General features: G+C 40.6%; 2 protein-coding genes across 9 annotated transcripts in view; both read left to right on the top strand.

The window, feature by feature from the left end:
* The window catches only part of LOC148876383 (endonuclease/exonuclease/phosphatase family protein), a 39022-nt gene extending 38532 nt beyond the window's left edge, over positions 1 to 490 (top strand). For all 8 annotated transcript variants that reach the window (XM_088966707.1, XM_088966714.1, XM_088966713.1 and 5 more), the window contains one exon: positions 107 to 490. In XM_088966707.1, coding sequence (XP_088822833.1) covers positions 107 to 178 — 72 coding nt within the window. In that variant the 3' untranslated portion in view covers positions 179 to 490. The remainder of the gene's footprint in view (positions 1 to 106) is intronic.
* A 1433-nt stretch (positions 491 to 1923) lies between these two features.
* LOC148876382 (uncharacterized) lies at positions 1924 to 3273 on the top strand. Its single transcript, XM_088978956.1, has one exon. It carries the CDS (start codon positions 2074 to 2076, stop codon positions 3130 to 3132), a length of 1059 nt encoding a protein of 352 aa, XP_088835082.1. The 5' UTR covers positions 1924 to 2073; the 3' UTR covers positions 3133 to 3273.
* The last annotated feature ends 17180 nt before the right edge of the window (positions 3274 to 20453 follow it).

The following is a 20453-nucleotide window of genomic DNA, read 5'->3' as shown; positions in this document are numbered from 1 at the left end:
TCCTTGGGAGCACTTATATGGTTACCTTTTGCTTTCTCTTTTGTCTGTGTAGAAGGTGCAAGTGAATTTGCTATAGACTAATCCACGAATTGTTGATTTCTTTCAGGGACCTGCATCTAATCCAGAAACAAACTGTGGTTACTTCAAATGGGCTACTTCAAAATATAGGAAGAAATGAAAGTTGCAGATTTTGACTTTCTGAATCAATCCTACGATCGTGAGGATTACAGACCCAGTTAAAGAGATGATGTGGAAATATGAGCTATAACGTTTCGATATTGTTAGACTGCTAATATTCTATTTTCATACTTGTTTTGTAAGTGTATTGGGCAGTCTATAATTTTCTTTCCTATTTGGGGAAGTTATATGGGTCAATCAGTGCTGTTATAGAGGGTACACAAGCAGGAGTATAATGGTCATTTTGTTTGTAATGCAGACATATTTACATAACAGAGAGAGGCTCAAGCCTCGTACTTTTTCTCTCTTCAAACCTACTCCCTTTTACTTGCTTCTCTTCTCATTTTATTTTCTTCTCTGTTTTCACATTTACACATTCAAAGCAAAGCAAGTAAACAAGTAATAGCAATGAGTTTTTTTTTTTCTTTTTTTTTGTGTTTGTAATATTTGTACTGAAAGAATCTATTGAGAAAGCTGGCTTGGATTTTTAACTTGAAAGTTGCAGTGTAGCAAGTCAAACAATTATTAAAGTACAAAAATTTGCCCAACAATTATTTTTCTTATTGGTTGTTCCCTTTTTGTCCGGCTATTTGTCTTTCGTTTCTTTGCTCTGGATCATATTTCAATGGGTTGTCCATATCATCCACACGGTATGCATAGAGGACTTGACCTCTCATTGCAACGCAGCAGCACCAAGGATGTTGTCCGTATCATCCAGATGGTATACATAGAGGACTTAAATCTCTCATGCCAATCACATTTTTTCATCAGGAGCTAAAGCTTAAATGACCGGATGATAAAAATAACAGAAAGATTGACCATGTTATTGGGATAATTTATGAGTATGCTGTATCACTGATTGAATGCTCTGGATTAAATACTTGGTATATATCATCAACATCACAAAGTTCTGGATCATACGTGCACTTAGGCAACGAGAATGTTATCTGATGGTCTTGGCTACCGGTGTCAGTGGATGACTTGATATCCTCTTGGGCTTACCTATTTTTTCCACATTCCATTCACATACGTGTAATAGTGCCTGACTGTTATAATACTTTAAAAACTCAATTTTGTCCTTTATTCTTAACCATCTCTAACCACCGAAACCCATACCCATCTTTTTCTTCTCACAGAGAAGGGTTTTGACTTCAACTGCAAGTTTAAAAAATTAATGTGATAAACATCTAATATTAGATACATACACGTCCACAGGCGATGAACCTGCATCTTCTTCTACTGAGTTAATGGCGGAAACAAATAACATGAACCCGCACCTTCTTCTGTTTTAAAAGACGACTCAAATATATTTCATGTGAGAGATTATTGGAAGAATGTCTTAAAAATCCCGCATCGTCCACTGTTTGGAAATGTAAAGAATTAGCAATGACTAACCCCTTAGGCATAACTCTGCCAAGGAAAGTCTTAATCCAATTTTGAAAAGAGAGAGAAGGTTTCGGCATTTACCATAAACAAAAAAGAAGTCATAAATCTTTTGGGTTGAGTGGGCTAACGGTGTATGGAAGTGAAAGTGGCGAGTGGGTGTGCACCAAGAAGTAAGCATTGCAGCACTAAAATAAATCACAGAAAGCAATCTAACCGGAGTGCCCTAAGAGTAGAGAGTACTCCGACATCTCAGAGTAGAGACATCTTTGGACAGCCAAACACGTGGACCAACCTCAAAAAAGCTAAGGATTATTATAAAAGTTTATAACCTCGATCCGGTGTCCACTGATCAGCGATCAACATCCCAAACCATGAAACCTATCGTTCTATCCATGTTGTTTTGTAACTTGTAGGACTCAGACAGTCGGACAAGACCTCACGCGCGGTTGAACTGGTGACCCTTTAAATAAGGATTTTCATGGTTTGAACGTATAACAGTGCCGTATAAATATGATAGTAATACAACCCAGACAAACTAAATCTTCTTCCCTGCAATGCGCACCAAGAGGAAAGGAGAAGAATCAGAAGAATTCTTCTCCGATCCTAACAATGGGTATCCTGTTCTCCAAACAGGTGCAGCGTAGAATAGCCATATCGCGCGAGAAGAAGATTCTCACCGATCTTCACCTCAACTCGGGTAACGAATTCCCTGGATTCGATTACCGCCCTCCAGATCGGAAGAATTGGATGTCAGGCCTCGATCCGCAGAAACTTCGCATAAACCAGATCGTTTGGCCGGGTACCCATGACTCAGCAACTGACAAAATTGGTGTCCCATTCATCACTCGCCCATTTGGGCAATGCCAGACTCTGTCAATCTACCAACAGCTCGTAAGGGGTACCAGGGTCCTGGACATCCGAGTTCAGGAGGATCGCCAGGTGTGCCATGGCATCCTGATCACGTATGGGATTGAAGTTGTCATCAAAGACATCAAGGAGTTCCTGGCTGAGACCCAATCAGAGATAATCATTCTAGAGATGCGCACAGAATATGGACACCAAGACCCACCTGAATTTGACAAGTACTTGGAAGAACAACTGGGCGAGTTCCTGATCCACCAGGATGACCGTGTGTTTGAGAAGACGGTGGCGGAATTGCTGCCAAAGAGAATTATATGTGTGTGGAAGCCAAAGAAAGCAGATCCGCCCAAGGCCGGCGGTCCACTATGGAGTGCCGGCTACTTGAGGGACAATTGGATCGATACCGACTTGCCGTCGACCAAGTTCGAGAGCAACCTCCAGTTTTTGAGCGAGCAGCCACCTGTGTCAAATAGGAAATTCTTTTACAGGGTGGAGAATACGGTGACGCCACAGGCCGATAACCCTATAGTGTGTGTGTGGCCGGTGACTAGAAGGATCCATGTACATGGAAGGCTTTTTCTATCGCAGTGCATCTCTCGGGGTTGTGAGGATCGATTGCAGATCTTCTCCACGGATTTCATCGACGAGGATTTTGTGGATGCATGCGTCGGGTTTACACATGCTAGAATACAAGGCAAGGCCCCCTGAGAAAATCCAAGCATTTTGATTATTATTCATGTGTGGGTTGTCAATCCGAATTCCGAAATTATACTTCCATATATCCATATGCATGTTAATTAATTTCCCTTTCGTTACATCTTAATTCACTTCCTTTTTCAATTCTGATTCTATTTCCTCCCTTCGGACTACTCTTGAAAAACCCTTCATTTCATATTAAGTCATGTTTGGGATTGCTTCTCCAATTATGAGAGATGTTAAAAGTCTTGCTCAGAGAAAATAAAAAAACAGGGAGGCAAATTGTTAGCATTTCTCTTAAATTAACTCGTCATCACTTTTATTTTCCAAAGATCGCCCACCCAGCCCCATGTTGGGCATGAGTTTTTATTTATTTTACAAAACTCACGACTTCAAATCAGAGGGGCGCCCCACAATGTCCTACAGTACATCTCCGCCCTGAATTGAGAGCATCTCTCGGTCATACTTTATAATTTCTGATACTTATCATTGGGAGATGTCCCCACTCCCCAATACACGGCAGAGATGTGCTGTGGGACATTCTGGGGCGCCCTTTTGTAGGGCCTGATTTGATCTCAAAACTCACCAAGTCACCATCTATCTGTTAAGAGTATTTTTAGTGTACATTGACCTAAATTGTCGATGTTAACATAAATGCAATTTTCATGACCAAACTGCCCTTAAATGACAAATCAGCCTTATTAAATATATTGTTTTGATTAAAATGCCCTTAAGCATCCAAGTGCCTTATATATATATAAGATTTATACTCTTTGAGAGACGTTTTGCTCTCATTGTACTGCTCAAAAGTATTACAATGAAGCTGAAAAATGGGTTTTGGGTGGAATAATAATAGGGATACTTCTGAAATATTGAAAAATGACTGAATATAACAAAGGGAAAATGGTAGTCTATTAACACTCATTGGTCTGTTTAATGTCAAGTTATTGGCATGGGGTTTCCAGGACGTTTTGAAAAGTTATGGTGAGTTTTAGACAATTTTCCTTAATAAAAAAGCTTGAAATAGTTTTTTTTTTTTCATTAAAAATGTGCATTTTGCTTTTTATGTTTGCAATTAGCTATTTAGAATAAGAAAAACAAGTTAGTAATCAGCCAAAGGCTAAAAAAGCACTTTTCTAAAAGCCTACTTCAAAAAGTGACGTTTTCAAGAGATCATTTGATTAGTTGATTTTTATATATCTACTATATAATTGACCATATATAAGTTTATGTTAAATCGGAACATATTATTTTAATAGCATCATATAATATCAATGTTTGGGCAAATTTCTCAAATTACCCCTACTATTTAGCTAATTGACTAACAGACCCTTACTGTTTAATTATTGTCTTAGAGTGCCCTTAAGTTTTTTGACAATTGACTAAAACCTCCCCTATTATTAACCTATCTCACTCAGTCATATAGGACATCACGTGACCAATATTTTTTATTTTAAATTTAAAAAATACCCTTTTAAATCTCTCTCTCTCTCCTCACCTCTTTCCTGATACAGTGGACTGCCAATCAAGGCATTGCCACCCCTCCTGGAATTAGAAAGAATGGCCTTCACAGTCCTAGAAGCAGTTCTGAAGATATGAGAGTTCAGATCACAAACATATGAGAGTCCAAATCTTTGACTCATGCCGCTCCTCTAGCATCATTTGAAGCTCGTCGGAATTTGGTGATCAAGACCTAGATCTTAATCCATACCTCCTTTCCGATCTGCACACAGCAACCCAGAACCTCCGGAACTGTACATCGTCGTGACCACCCCTTTTCGATCTTAGACTCATTTGTGTGCTTGGACATGCTCTGTTCCATGACAGTGGAGCTCTGTCTCTTTGTTTGTTGAAACAGACAATAGGAAATGCTCAGACATGCTTTGTTCTATGGCGGTGAGCTCTGTGCAATTTCGTGGAGCTGTAGTGGTTCAATTGGAATGTCGGAGGCTTGAGAGGGAAGGTTGTAACTGCTTGAAGGGTTTGTGAATGAAGATCTCGCAGTCCTAGGGGTGTCGAAGGGTCGTTGAGGGATCCGAGAGGTTTGCGAGCTTCTAGTCAGTTCCAGACTTCCAGGAGAGAGAGAGAGAGAGAGAGAGAGAGAGAGAAGTTCGCGAGCTTCTTGGTTTTGATTTGCTCCGGTGCTTTATACCCTCCCAATCTTGGCATAGTGGCGGAGCAGCATCACTCCCTTCTCCTCTCCGACATCTTTTTCTCTCTTTCTATCACTCCCCTTTATCTTCTTTTCTTTCTTTCTTCTTCTTCTTCTTCTTCCACCTTTGACCCGCCCTATTCTCCTTTCATCCCACTCGACGCAGCAGCGAACCAATATCAAAGAGCTATATTGAAATCGAGAATGCTTATCTCAAGCAGTGCAAAGTTGAACAGCCTAATGGGACCCAATAGTTTTGGCATTGGAGGCGGGATGACTGGATTTGGACTTGCGCAACAAAGACTAGAATGAGGAAGATGAAGAACTGGAGGAGCGAATTAAGGGCAAAACAGACGTTTCATCCAATAGTCAAACATATTTAGGGATAGTGTTGATACCGTTGGGAAATAGGGAGAGTGTTAGACAATAGTCAAACAGTAGTCAAAAGGGAGGAACGAATTAGGGATAGTGTTGGACAATAATTAAACAGTTGGGTTATATTTAATCAATTAGTTAAACCATAAACGTAGTTTAAGAAATTTATCCATATTTTTTATCTATAAATATATATGTATTTAATGATTCAGGGCCTTAAAAATTTACAATTAAAAAACCTTTTAAAATTTAAACATATGTATTTTCAACTTTTTACCCCTTTTAGTTTTTAATGGCACACGTACCTGTATATATACATATAGAAGAATATTTAAGTTGTGTTTGTACCATTATTGTTTCTACCTGAAACGTTTATATATGTTGATCGATATAAATTGACATATAGTTAGGGTAGTTGGATAATGATGATTACAAATTGGCATACAACCACAGGCGGAGATGTCTATAGTTGAATTAAGCATATATTTAGAAAGAGAGATTTGAATCGAAATAAAGATGAATAATTCCGTCCTTCATCTTTATGTTTCTAGGTTGGGAATTCACAACTTTATTTTTAATGTTTTGCAACAAGAGAGGGATTTAAATTACAATAATGGGGGAGATTTTCTTAGCTTTTACCTTAATTTGTTGGATTACAGTACAAATAAAGTAAAGCAAGACTCTTCAAACTAAAAAAATTAAATCAAAATTTACATTCTTTTCACTTGCACTCTCATATATATGTATTAGTACAAATACAATTGCACTGCAAACGACGCAAGTATCATCTTCAACTACTGGACCGAGGTTTAACAGAGAGTTTTGAGTCCATTCCCATGTATGATTGATATCAGAACAAACTCAGCTTATAATGCTGTTGTATCACTGATAAAACCTCTTATTGTCTATGGGAATTCAACTTTTCTTATTTATGCACTCTCTAATAAGCTTAAGAGTCTCCCTCCATTATTTTTCTTTGTAGACCAAGCTCTTTTGCTTACTTGGATATCATCTCTAGCTCTACATCCTTCTACTATGATTTTTCATTCTCCCTAGAAACATATTTGTACTCTTGAGATGTTACCTTAGATATAGCTATTCGCAATTGATGCAAGTTTAGGGGTGAGCAATGGGTTTATTCGATTAAAAATCGAACTGAATAACCCAAATTTTTAAAACCAAACTTTGAAATGGAAGATTAAACTGAAACTGAAATAATGAAAAACCAAAATCTTCAGTTCAGTTTTCAGTTATTTCAGTTAAAACTGAATTTCTTTAATCCATTAATATATATTAACATATTATATATTATAAATATAAAGTTTAACTAATTTGGTTTTTTAGTTAACCAAATTTCATAACTTGAAAACCAAAATAACCGAACCGAAAAAATTGAAACCAAAGTTTTAAATTTAGTTTTTCAGTTTTAACGGAAAATTCCCGCTGGGTATGATAGAAGCATCAAAATTAATCATAAATATTAGCGGGGTAATTTGATTGACTCCATTTAATCCTTTGGGGTTGTTAATTATGTCCTAATCCATTGCATTTAGACTGCACCTCAGAGTAGTTATTAGTTGCAAGTAACAATGTAACAGATCGTGAGGCTTTTTCAAAATGGGGAATTCTCTTCTTTGCTCCTTGTAAGCATAGATCCCAATTTTTTTAATGCATGCAGGAAATTGTTACATCATCATCCAAACCTAAAAGTATACGCTGGAAAAATTTGTTTTTCTTCTTTTGCTGACATATAAACATGGTGGAGTAGTTTAGTAATTTGAATGTTGTGACGTCTGAAAAGTTTGCATTTTACAAATTTATCCCTAAAGTGTTATTTACATAATAACAAATAAGAATTATTAAAATATTATGCTATTATAACAAATATGAAAAAAATAAAAATGATAAGATATTAAAAATTAATAAAAAAGTTTAATGTTATAAAAAATAATATTAATAATATAAATAGTATAAAATAAGTAATAAGTGAATAAATATTGTAATATTTTATTAATTATACTGACACCGAAAATGGCCATGGACAAACCAATGGCCGAAAGCCCTTATATAAGATGACAATAGTACCAACATAGTTTTCAAGATGCCAAGGCGAGGCTAGGCAATAAGGGGGCGCCTTATCACCTAATTGCCTAGGTGGTACTTAGGAGATGGATTTTTTTTTTTTTTTTGTTTTAACTGAAAAACATATATCCTAGGGTAGGTCCCTAGGTTCCATAATCATATTTCAATAATAATTATCCATAATTTTCATAAAAAAATTATAAACTTTATGTTAAAGTATAGAAAATCAACATATTTATAAAAAAAGGAAAAGAAAAGAAAATTTTAAAAATATAGGGGCTGAACCCCTATTTTGTTGTAACAAAAGAAGAAGATGTGGAAGAAGATAATGTATTGATTAGACACAATTTTAAGTTCTTCATTATTCGTTCAGGTTTTGAAGTATTTCAATGTTAAATAAAGTATTTATCAATGTTTATATTGATTAAATGCTAAAAAAAACAATAAAAATAAATTAATATATAAACACACAAAATAAATATTTTACTTTAATAATACCTATTTAATAATTATAATTTCAAAAAATTAAAAACATAAAAATATTTTATAACACAATATACAAAACTATTTGATGATTAGGCAAGACAAGCCTCCAAACTGGGCACCTGCTTAGGCGAAGCCTTAACAATTATACTAGAGGCACCGGTGGCTTTTGATACACATCGAAGACAGCGGTAAGTCTGCAATATTAGTTGCCTGTCAAGCTGTTGTGCCTTCACGTTCAAAACCACAGCAAATGACAATCAATTGAAATCCATCTATTGAATGTTGGACCTTCTTATTAGTTTGGAACTCTATTGAGCATTTGATCAAGCACTTTAAAAATGAAGAGAAGGGGTGGCTGCCATTGGAGAAGAAACCCATCATTTTTGTCCATGTTGCCACCATTGGAGAAACATGAAATGTGAAACATTCAAATCTTGGTTTTCACACTTTCGCCTGATCGCTCTTGGTTTATTCTTTAGATTCTCAAATATTTATGGTTTTTATTAAGGGCACAGTTGGCATGTGATTTTCGTCCACTATCTTTGAACGTACTCAGAGCTAGTTCAATCACAGAATGATTCATAGGATTTTTGGGGCATTTGGAGGATCGATTCAGAGGTTTAGCTGAATGACCTGCAATCGTTGAAAAAGCAAAATTTTCAGTGTTATTCAATACGACGCTACTGAACGCCACCTAAAACTTGGTACATTGACAATCCCAATGTTATAACTAGAGGTGTAAATCTGGCTGTGTCTCGTGGCCTATAGGAATTTGGATCAGTTTGGTATGGCTTGGCATAACAGTCTATGGGCCATGCCAGGCCCGGTATGACCATGTGGGCCGTGTTGGGCCTAGGGTTTTAGGTCCATGGGCCGGTATGGCACGATACAATTAAACGAGCCATGCCGTTTGCCGCCCATGGGCCAGCATTACCCATATAAATTATAATTATATAATAATATATAGCATATAATATATTAATAAAATAATATTTTTTTAATTTTATTATACTAGTTTATTTAATTATTGTATATATAAGCAATTTTATACACAAAGTTCATATAAAATTAAAATTTTATGTTTTTTATCAATTTTTTTTAATAAATAACTTTGGCTCGATGCACAGTCCGACTTGGCCCAAGTCTCGACCCACGGGCCAGCCCGACTCACGGCATAGTGCGAACCTACATGGGCCTGTGCTGTGGGCCATGCCGGGCCACCCCCTAAATTTTTCACCGTAGAGGGCAGCATGGCATGACCCACTTTACACCTCTAGTTATAACATATTAGACCTATAGTGGTCGAGTACTGGTATTGATACTCTCTTTTTCCCACATTTCCCTTCCTTTTCCTACTTTTTCCTTATAACCAAGCACAGCCTAATAGTAAATGTACATATGCTTTGTACGTGGTAGGGGCTAATTGAACCGAACCTGCCCTTTGTTATTTGTAAAATTTAAAACAAAAATCGGTTAACTATTTTTAATCGGTTCGATTTTTCAGTTTTTTATATCCAGTTGCCAGTTTAAAAAATGCTCATGGTTATTGATTCACGAAGAATGAAAAGAGAAAAAGAAAGGCAACACCCAACATGGCGGATTCCTAGAAAAGAGGAAAAGGGAAAGCAAAAAAAATAAAACTCACATGTTAACTCTGCGAGTGGAACTGACGACACTGGTAAATCAACACCGATGACAATGGGGATATTGTTTGTTATTGATGGCCAAGAACAAGTGAATAAGAAAATAGAAAAAAATGTGGGGTAGTTTGGAGGATCAAGTAATTTAAGCATTTCACTGCCTACCCTTCTCTTTTCTATCTTTTTTCGCTAATCCGAACAACGAAAGCGGTTGGTCGGTAGTTGTAATGACGAAGATCAGAGAAAACAAGTACAGCAGCTCTCGGAGCCCAAATCCAAGAAATCTGGTTCTTCAATTGCACTGGATGCTGAGAAGAGGGAAGAGATTGGGAGAGTGTTCAGACGATTCGACGTGAATGATGACAGTAAGATATCCTCCAAGGAGCTCGGCGACGTCCTACGAGCCCTCGGCACCGAGGTGTCAGCGGATGAAGTTAAACGCATGATGGAGGAGATGGACACCGATGGAAATGGATTCATCGACCTGAAAGAATCCAACTTCCTGAGCACTTTTAGGCTGTAGCCCAAGGTGGTTAACAATCCAGGTTCTCTTTCGACCACGTCAATTAATAAGCGCCAATTCCTCAAGTCCGGCGATCATGGCCGTCCCAAGAGTCTTGAGTCCTTCACCTGTGACAAGGCAGCAACTTTGGAGCCGAAGGCTGACACCACGAAAGTTCTTCGCTACAGCAGAGAGGTGGTCGTTATCGAGGTCGAGAGGCAAACGCAGGTCAAGCTTCTGCAGGGTGGAGCTGCATCGCCTTATAAACTGGTGGAAATCGTCCCTGCCACCTCCATCGTATATAAGGAAAGAATTGAGAGAGTTGTCGTGTTCAGCTAATCGTAACAAGACCCCATCCGCAATCGTCCTACATGTCCTGAGTTCCAACTCTTGGAGACCTTGCAAGCACCTAACGAAGAAAGAAAAAGAGGCGCCGTCGCCCGTACCTTCACAGCTCCGTAATTGCAGGAGGAAGATAGAGAAACGAGAGCAGAGGGTGAGACAGGTTCGGCTAAGAACCGAAAACGACAGAGATTAGAACAATTGGGGCAAAGAAGAGAAGTAATGAGCTGAGTGAGTTGAAGGACGCCTTCGACTTGTATGACATGGACAAGAGCGGGTTGATCTCGGCGGTGGAGTTGCAAATGGTGTTGAATGGGTTGGGAGAGCCGTATACAGTTGATGATTGCAGGCGGATGATCAGCTCCATCGATGCCCGACGGTGATGGAAACGTTAGCTTTGACGAGTTCAAGGCGATGATGAACAATGGAAGATGGAGTTTTACATGGATTTTATCGGTGGCAACTTTTCACCGATTTTCGATGTAAAATTTCATCCAAACGTTTAGTAAAATTGAACGGGAGTCTAGAATTTACCCCGCTTCACATTTAGACCTTAAACAAATACAGCCTTAATTTCAAACTAAACACAGCCTTAAGCAGGCATGAGTAATAACATTCCAAGGACAGTCAATACTCATTACCATTTAAAACATAAAAATATTACTTCCTAAACTTGGGCCAGAAATGACTTGGATAAATGTTTTGAAATTTAAATATTTATAATTATAATATAAAAATAATAAAACAATATACGTATTTGTATATATCAGTCGCTTCAGTTAAGAATTGGTTTTTCACATTAGATAACCAAAATCAAACGGATACCTTCTGTTTTTCAAAAACACTAAACCAAAATCGAACTGACTTATTTAGTTAACCATATATTTGGTTTGGTTCAGTTTTTCGATTTTTTATGAGAACCCCTATGGCCATTTTAGATGCTGATACTGTTTCCAGCATTTTTCTACAATACTTTTTATATTTCTACTAGTCAGGCCCCATGAGATGTACATGCATTGTTAAGTAAAATTGAAGTAGGATTAGAGATGTTAGTAGATTAAGTGGCAAGCCCACATTAATCCATCAGGGCAGCCATAGTCAGGTTGGGGTGAACACATATTAAACTAGATGATTTGACATTGTAGATGATGAAGGGTAATTTGGTCCTCCGAATAATATCACGATATGTGGCATCCAGGTGATACCTTGGCACTAAATAAGCAAATCACCCTGGTAGGGCGGTTAGTAGCACTTCACCTAAGGCCAACCTAAAGTACCTTAGCCTAGCCGACCTAAAGGGCCTTCGTATAAGAAATGACCTCTTTTGAGGACCCACCAAGCTAAGTAGGGTACAAATGGCAACCTACAAGGCGTGTTCTTCAACCTATTACATGGACTCTGATGCGATACGATCTAGGCACTCCTAGCTGACTGCTGACTAGTTCCTTGTTGGCAAAGAACGACACTTGAGAAAATGAAGAAGGATTCCCAGGGATTTGCTCAGCGGGAATACTCCGAAGCTTAAGTTAGAATGCTGAGGAGGAAGAAGAGAGAATACAGAAGGCTAAGAGTGCAGATCACGCTAGATCACTATGTCTCGAGATTAGCTCATGAGCAAGTAAGAGTGCAAGTTTAGATCTAATTCCGAGAGAGAGCGTGTCTCTCCGCTTTAAGGGCTTTTATAGGGGCGCTCTTGTCATATCTGGCATAACCGCCACTGGGCTCCTGTCGCAGCCATTACCTGCCAGAGCTACACAAGTGATCGTTACAACATACTTCCTGCGCAGTTAAGTGACACATCTCCGAAGGGACAGGCACGCCACCATCTGTCGAGAGACGTGGGGCAGACTGTCAATCGAGCAAGGACTGCTCCGTCAGTCGGGAGACGTGGCACAGTCTGACGAGTACGGCCTTGTCAGATGGAAGCTTCTTGAGAGCATCGCATCACAGTCGCAAGTTACTTTGTAGCTGCGAGCTACCTTGTAGCAAGCCCTTAGGGGTACTTCGAGGTGACCCTCATCAAGGTTGGTCTTTGGGGTAGTTCTTCCACCCAGGTGCTGAGTGAGCTGGTTTCCCTAGCTCGTGAATTGAAATAATCTTGGAGTATTCCCTTCTTCAGTAGCTCGGGAGATCTGGAGCTCGCATTGTAGCGAGCTCCCCCTATAGAGAGCAATGACGTAGCGAGCTGTTCCACAAATTGGTTACTTGGTTGCGGTTAGGCCAGGCTGCTGAGTTGTTGCTCATGCTGAGTCAGGTCCACATGTCATCATTTCAACAGGTCGGGCCAAATCATCCTTCATCAATTGCCCCCCACTCCTCGAGCTAAGAGTGCTTCCTTAGTGCGAGGAGTTCATGGAGTGTGACAGATTGATTTGACCGAAATTCAAACTTGATTGACTACTCATATTAAATGCCTACGCGGGAATGAGGGGATTTTCTGACTTTTCGAATACCGAAAACGTGCTGAAGCGGCTCTTAACTCCAGATGTCGTGCAGCCGTCACTACCCCAATCATGCGAGAGGTCCCAAGTTTGATTCTCAGAATGCTCCGTTTCGTCTTCTCCGGTGAGTCCCAATCACTGCGAACCATGTCTGGGTACCCATACCACACCTACCACCGGGGCGATAACTAGGATGGCTATGCTCCCTCGAGCTCGAGGGAAGTGATGTAGCATCTACTTCCCGGGGGAGGGAGCCTGACACTTTCGGCCCTTACTCCATGACAGCAGAGAGACTCAGGTCTCTAATCCGCTATTTTCACCTCCTTGGGAACCTGGTTTACAGCCTCCCCACTGGCAACTTCCCTTGGGAGCATGGTCCCAATGACATAGTTATCTTCCAGGAATAGCTCGAGGCTGGCCTACGTCTCCCTTTGCACCCCTTAATAGTGGAGGTTCTAAACCATTTTAACGTCGCCATCGATCAGCTCCATCCCAACGCTATTCGGAACATGGTTGGAACTATATCTTTGTGTTATGAGTACTGTCTTTCTTTGAATCTTGACATCTTTGCCTCTATTCTTTGTATAAAAAATGCCACTCCTGGGGTTCCACCGGAGAGGCGCTTTTACTACCTCTCTCCCCGCCGTAGTTATAAGCTCTTGCATGAGCTACCAAATAAGATTCCCGCCAGGAAGCGGGATTATTTCGTGGTTCGTAACCCCGAGGGGTAGCCCTTCCCCACTTCTTGGAGGGGTGCCATCCAGGACCCTGGGACCGAGTTGGACCCCGAAACTCGGAAAATGATGTTGTCCTGGGCATCGGTAGGCTTCCTCTATTCGGACTACTTGACCGAGGAGAAGCTCGTGCAGGCCGGCCTAAGTCCAGGTAGGTTGTCTTTCTAGGTCGCGTAGTGTCTTGTAGTAATATTGCGTGTATACATGTACTCTATTCTTTACCGAACTGATATCTTGTGGTTTCTTTTATTAGTAGCCATCACGTTTGGAGTTGATTCGCGCCACCTCCTCTCGAGCAACTAGAACCGCAAAGTGAAGAGGTCGCACCCCAACCGGACTCCCCCCTCTGGGGGTACCGAGTTTGGGTCTACTGAGCCAGACTTCACCTCTCCGCCGCCCGAAGTTTTGCCGCCCCCATCCGAAGGAGGTGCTGGTGGGGCCAGCCTCGAGGAGGGCAAGCTTCTACAGCAAGGGGTGGTCCCTCCAGGTTCTTCTCAGTCGTTTCCCTACCCACAGTTCCTAGTGGGGAACTAGGAGGGCTTGAATGACTTCATCGTGGCTCGTCGGAGGAGCCAGAGAGTGATCTACAACGAAGAGGTTGCTAAGTGGGGGGTGATGGAACCTGGGGGTCTTGCCGCACTCACTGCCTCTCACTGTATGGTGGTAAGTGGTCCTTCACTTCTCCTTTGTCTTTTGCTTCCTTTGGTTGTCCTTTGACTCTGGTCTCTTGTTGGCAGGTGAACACCACCATACACGCCATGGCCCTCCAGATACACATCCACTCCTATGATGCTCATAACTAGAATGTCAACGTTCAGAAGCTCCAGGGCGAGCTCGACCGGACTCGGGGCGAACTCCTTCACACTCGCAAGGGGAGCAAGTCCTGGGAGCTACTCGTCCGAGACCAGGAGGCGTAGATTGCCAGGCTTTTTGAAGAGAGCACGCGCTACAGGGAGGAATCATCGAGGGTAGCAGCGGAGAGGGGGCTCCTTCGCCAACAGGTTCGAGACTTGGAGTCCACTCTTTTGGATCGAACTCGGAACTTCGACAACATGGTGGAGATTGAGAGAAAGAAGGTAGCCTAGGACTTCAAGGACTCCCATCACGACCTCCAAGTGGAGTATGGCTCGAGCTCATATCGCTTCGGATTCAAGCTTTGCCACTGGTTGGTCCGAAAGAAATTTTCCGGGCTCAACCTTGACAATATTACTATGAAGGGCTTGTCTCCTAAGACGGCGGACCAGGCGGAAGAGGAAGAGCATGACTCCCAAGAGGACGAGGACGAGGTGGACCCTTGAGGCTGGCAGTGTTGGTTTTCTGCTTCTGATTTCTGGTGGCTCCCGGGTGCCATAAACCCAGTCTTGAAAAGATCTTGTTGGGCAGTTGTGCCCTTTTTACCTGCTACTGAACTTTCTCGAGCTATGTTGCTCGGTTGTTGTTTTATTTTTTTTTTGAAACAGTAATGAAATTTCTTTTCTTCCTCTAAGTATGATGTGCTTTTTTTATCCTTGCTAGAGTGATCTCATCACTTCAAGCTGTTAGGGCTACATACCCAAAATAGGACCTTTTGGCAGTTACGTTTAGGGCATCCCTATAGTATACCGCGGAGTGATTACCATGTATGCCCGAACGACGTTTGTTGCTTATACTTTGGTTCAACTAATGTGTCGAGACGAGCCATGCTTCGTGGGGTTTAAACCCGAGCCACCTATGCCTCTGATATTTCATACTTTGCCTTCTCCACTGAAGCGGCTAAGTCTTTCCTGATGTTGAGGTCTTTGTTAGCTCGGTGTTTTAGCCCTTAGGCCGAGGGGGTGACATAGTTTGCCCTTGAAGTTTACTCATGCCATGGAGGCAACTGGGTCTTGTTGTGTCGATGTCGTGTTAGCTCGGCATTTTGGCCCTTAGGCTCCGAGAGTGACTCACAGTCTACTCAGTAGTTCGGCCATGCCATAGAGGCAACTGGGTCTTATTGCGTCGAGGTCATATTAGCTTGGCATTTTGGCACTTAGGCTCTGGGAGTGACTCACGGTCTACTCAGTAGTTCGCCCATGCCATAGAGATGACTAGGTCTTATTGCACCGAGGTCGCGTTAGCTCGGCATTTTGCCCTTAGGCTCTAGGAGTGACTCATGGTTTACTCAGTAGTTATAGGTAATATTGTCTTAAGTTGATAGTATTCCATGCCCGAGGTACTTGTTTCCCTTCAAGGGTTTCGAGCTCATACGTTCCTTCCCTGAGAACTCGTTTCACTCGGTAAGGTCCTTCCCAATTCGGTCCGAGCTTACCAATGCCGGGCTTAGGTACCATAATTTTTCGAAGGACCAAGTCGCCAAGGCGGAGGTTCCGCTTCTTGACCCTGGCTCCCGAGCTACTCTTTGTTGATAAGTTGCGGTCTTGATATATGCAAGGTCCCTTACTTCGTCGAGTAGGTTGAGGTTGGTACGTAGCTTGTCTTCATTTGCCTTGTTGTCATATGCTTCCAGTCATAGCGAGGGAACCTCAATCTCAGCTGGGATGACTGCTTCAGTGCCGTAGGTGAGGTTGAAGGGAGTTTCTCTTGTGGCGGTCTTCTCTGTTGTTCGGTAAGCCCATAGAGCGCTGGGTAACTCGTCTGGCCACAGTCCTTTAGCTCGGTCTAGGCGCACTTTGAGTCCGCGAAGAATAGCTCTGTTTGTGACCTCTACTTGACCGTTTGCTTGAGGATGTGCGACCGAGGTGAAATTCTGCCGGATCTCCATGTCTTGGCACCGGTTCTGGAATTTGATGTCTTTGAACTGCTTGCCGTTGTCAGAAATTAGCACCCGAGGTAACCCAAAGCGGCACACTATGTTCTTCCAAAAGAAGTTTTGGATGTTTCGGGCTGTGATTGTTACAAGAGGTTCGGCTTCTACCCACTTGGTGAAATAATCCACTGCTACCATTAAGAACTTCCTCTGGCCTGTCACTGGTGGAAATGGCCCAAGTATGTCGATACCCCACTATGCGAAAAGCCACGGGCTGGTGAGGTACTTGAGGTCGACAGCGGGCTGATGGTGGATGTTGGCGTGCTTTTGGCACTTGTCACATTTTCTGATGAGCTTAATGGCGTTTTCTTTCACCGTTGGCCAATAATATCTCTGTTGTAGTGCTTTTTCGGCGAGGGCCCTGCCCCCTAAGTGTCTGCCACACAGACCTTCATGAGTGTTGCGGAGTACGAGCTCGGCTTTGGTAGGTTGCAAGCAACGCAGGTAGGGGAGCGTGTAGGATCTTCGATACAGTTGACTGTTGACTGCTGACTGGCTCCTTGTTGGCAACGAACAGCACTTGAGAAAATGAAGAAGAAGGATTCCCAGGGATTTTCCAGGCTGGAATACTTCGAAGCTTATGTTAGAACACTAGGGAGGAAGAAAAGAGAATACAAAAGGCTAAGAGTGTAGATCGCACTGGATCACTACGTCTCAAGATTAGCTCGTGAGCAACTAAGAGTGCAAGTTCAGATCTAATTCCGAGAGAAAGTGTGTCTCTTTGATTTAAGGGCATTTATAGGGGCGCTCTTGTCATATCCGGCGTAACCACCACTGGGCTCCTGTCGCTGCCGTTACCTGCCGGCGCTGCACAGGTGATCATTACAACGTACTGCCTGCGTAGCTGAGTGACACATCTATGAAGAGACAGGCACGCCACAATCTGTCGAGAGATGTGGGGCAGACTGTCAATCGGGCAGGGACTACGCCGTCAGTCGAGAGACGTAGCACAGTCTGACGAGTACGGCCTTGTCAGATGGAAGCTTCCTGAGAGTGTCACATCACAATTGCAAGTTACTTTGTAGCGGGCCATCCTTGTCACGAGCTACCTAGTAGCAAGCCCTTAGGGGTACTTCGAGGTGACCCTCATCAAGGTTGGTCTTTGGGGCAGTTCTTCCGCCCAGGTGCTAAGTGAGCTGGTTTCCCTAGCTCGCGAGTTGAAATAATCTTGGAGTATTCCATTCTCAGTAGCTCGAGGGATCTGGAGCTCGCGTTGTAGTGAGCTCCTCCTATAGAGAGTTATGACGTAGGGAGTTGTTCCACAAATTGGTTACTTGGTCGCGGTCAGGCCAGGCTGCTGAGCTATTGCTCGTGCTGAGTCAGGTCCATGTATCATCATCTCAATAGGTCGGGTCAAATCATCCTCCATCAGACCCGTTATCAATGCCAAGTTCTCTGGAGTAATAACGCTCGACCGTTAAGCTGGCCTACCCGCATTAGAGTCAACCGAATGGACCTTATCTCTTTACGCAAATTACATAACTGATGGAAATATTCCCTCCCAACTTAGCGGAAGCGGCTTCCCGACTCCCTGGGAATCCTGGACCCGTTACAAAAGGTCTTTAATCCATTGTACCTATATAAAGGCATCATTCTCCTGAGAGAAGGAATGCACGATTCAACTCTTGCATTCTCTAAGCTTCTAGCATTCCAATATTCTCTAAAACTCTCAAATCGCTGATTTAAGCATCAAAGTGCCCTCCTCGGGTAAAACAACCCGGGCACTCTAATATTGCTCTCTTGTAGGACAGCATAACTCGTTGCTACTTAGCTCGGCATCCGAACTACTTCTAGCTCAGCCATACTTAGCTCGGCTTCCGACAAGAAAATCTTCAACTCGGCATCCGTGTCATCTACCAATTGAGAGCATCTAGATTGTGCATCATTAGCAGGTTTAGTATTTATATATATATATTGGCTTTGTTACATAATTTATGTGTTAAATATATGGGATATGATTGGGTTTGATTTTCCCTCTTAAATTGGTAGATTGTCATCTACCAATTGAGAGCATCTAGATTGTGCATCATTAGTCAGGTTTAGTATTTATATATATATATATATATATATATATATATATATATATATATATATATATATATATATATATATATATATATATATATATTTGGCTTTGTTACATAATTTATGTGTTAAATATATGGGATATGATTGGGTTTGATTTTCCCTCTTAAATTTAGTAGCGTTTGGGTTCAAGTTTGTATTGAGGCATACCAATACTAAACCTGACTAGTTAACATCGATCTCTAAGTAGGAGACTTATAGCATTCCTAATATAGTAAAGTCGACACAATAAGTAATTTGAATAGGCTTCTCAATGTTTTTATCTTCTTTCCCTTAAATTTTTAAAATTTAATTTAATTAAATATTTTTTTATTATTTTTGGTAGTTTTATTATTTTACTAATTTTAAATGAAAGTAGATTGTTTGTAAATTAGTAAAAGTAATTTTAAAATTATAAAATTTTATTAGTTTTTATAAATGTTTATGAGTATGTTATTTTTGAATGGGTTTTAGATTTTATGAAGTTTCATTTTTATTAGTTATTTTTATATAACTTTTTAATAGTTTTATTATTTTCAAATAAAATTTAAATTAATAAAAATTGCTCTTAATTTAATAAAAAATTTAGAATTTTAAAACATTGTTAAATTGATTAATTTTTCTTAGGAAAAATCTATAATGCTAAAAATCCTTTGACCAATCAAAATCCCATAAATTTCGATGAAAATCTACCTGATTGTTTATGACTTTTATTATGCCATATTATTGGTTATAAGTCTTTCTGGTATCATGCATGTCTTTTCGCATAGTAGTCAATAAATTTTTATTAATCTTTATTATACTTAAATGGAATTTAAATATATTTTAAATCAAGAAAAGTTAATTTTAAAATTAATATTGAATTAGTGCAGTATTAATTTAAAACCTATATTTGTATTTATGAATGTTTAATCAAATTAAATAGATTTGGGTTATAGTTAACCAGCTGAATCAATTTGAAATTAACCTAACTTCACAAACTTCATTCTATGCCCAATCGTGAAAAAGGGCCTATAGTTACTCGGATTATTTGCATATTATAAATATCAAATTCTCCCGTGTTTTGTAACCCCTCTTTCATTTTTCCCGTTCTATCAACTTGGCGTTTGCTAATCATTTTTTTTTTTTTTTGTGTGTTGGGTTAATGATGATTTTTTCATAAACAAGTCATTAACAGGTTGGTGTGTCAACTTCAACCCAATTGCACTGGAACGGGATCTGCTCCTCACATTTGGGCACCTTACATGTACATCCACCGTGCACTGACAACATCTCCCATGATAAATAACTTACAAATATGAAAGATGTTCCCAATACATGGTACGATGTGTATGTGAGACATGTGTGAGGAGGATGTGTGTGTGAGGCACATGTGAAGCGCCCTAAGTAAAGAGCAGATCTGATCTCAATTGTACTCCCTACCCATCCCCCGAACCCAACCCAACCCAACCCTCCCCCTGCCTCAGTTGGCACCTTGCATCTTGCATGGTATTGATAGATGTCATATAAACCTGTCTTAGAAATCATTTTTGTGTAAATCATTTTTATGACGCTTCGCATGGAGTAATGACATCATAACGGGAAATAAAATCAATGGGCAAAACAATACTTGATGTAAAATCAGTAGACAAAATAAAAATAGAATTATAAAATTTAATGGTTACTAGTTATTATCATAATTAATAATTATTATAAGAAAAAAAATTTATACCATCTTGAATGTTGTACCA

The sequence above is a fragment of the Nelumbo lutea genome, chromosome 1, assembly GCF_056320005.1.
Source record: "Nelumbo lutea isolate HS-2025 chromosome 1, American lotus-T2T, whole genome shotgun sequence".
Classification (NCBI taxonomy): Eukaryota; Viridiplantae; Streptophyta; class Magnoliopsida; order Proteales; family Nelumbonaceae; genus Nelumbo; species Nelumbo lutea.
This window is presented reverse-complemented; position numbering and strand designations above follow the sequence as displayed.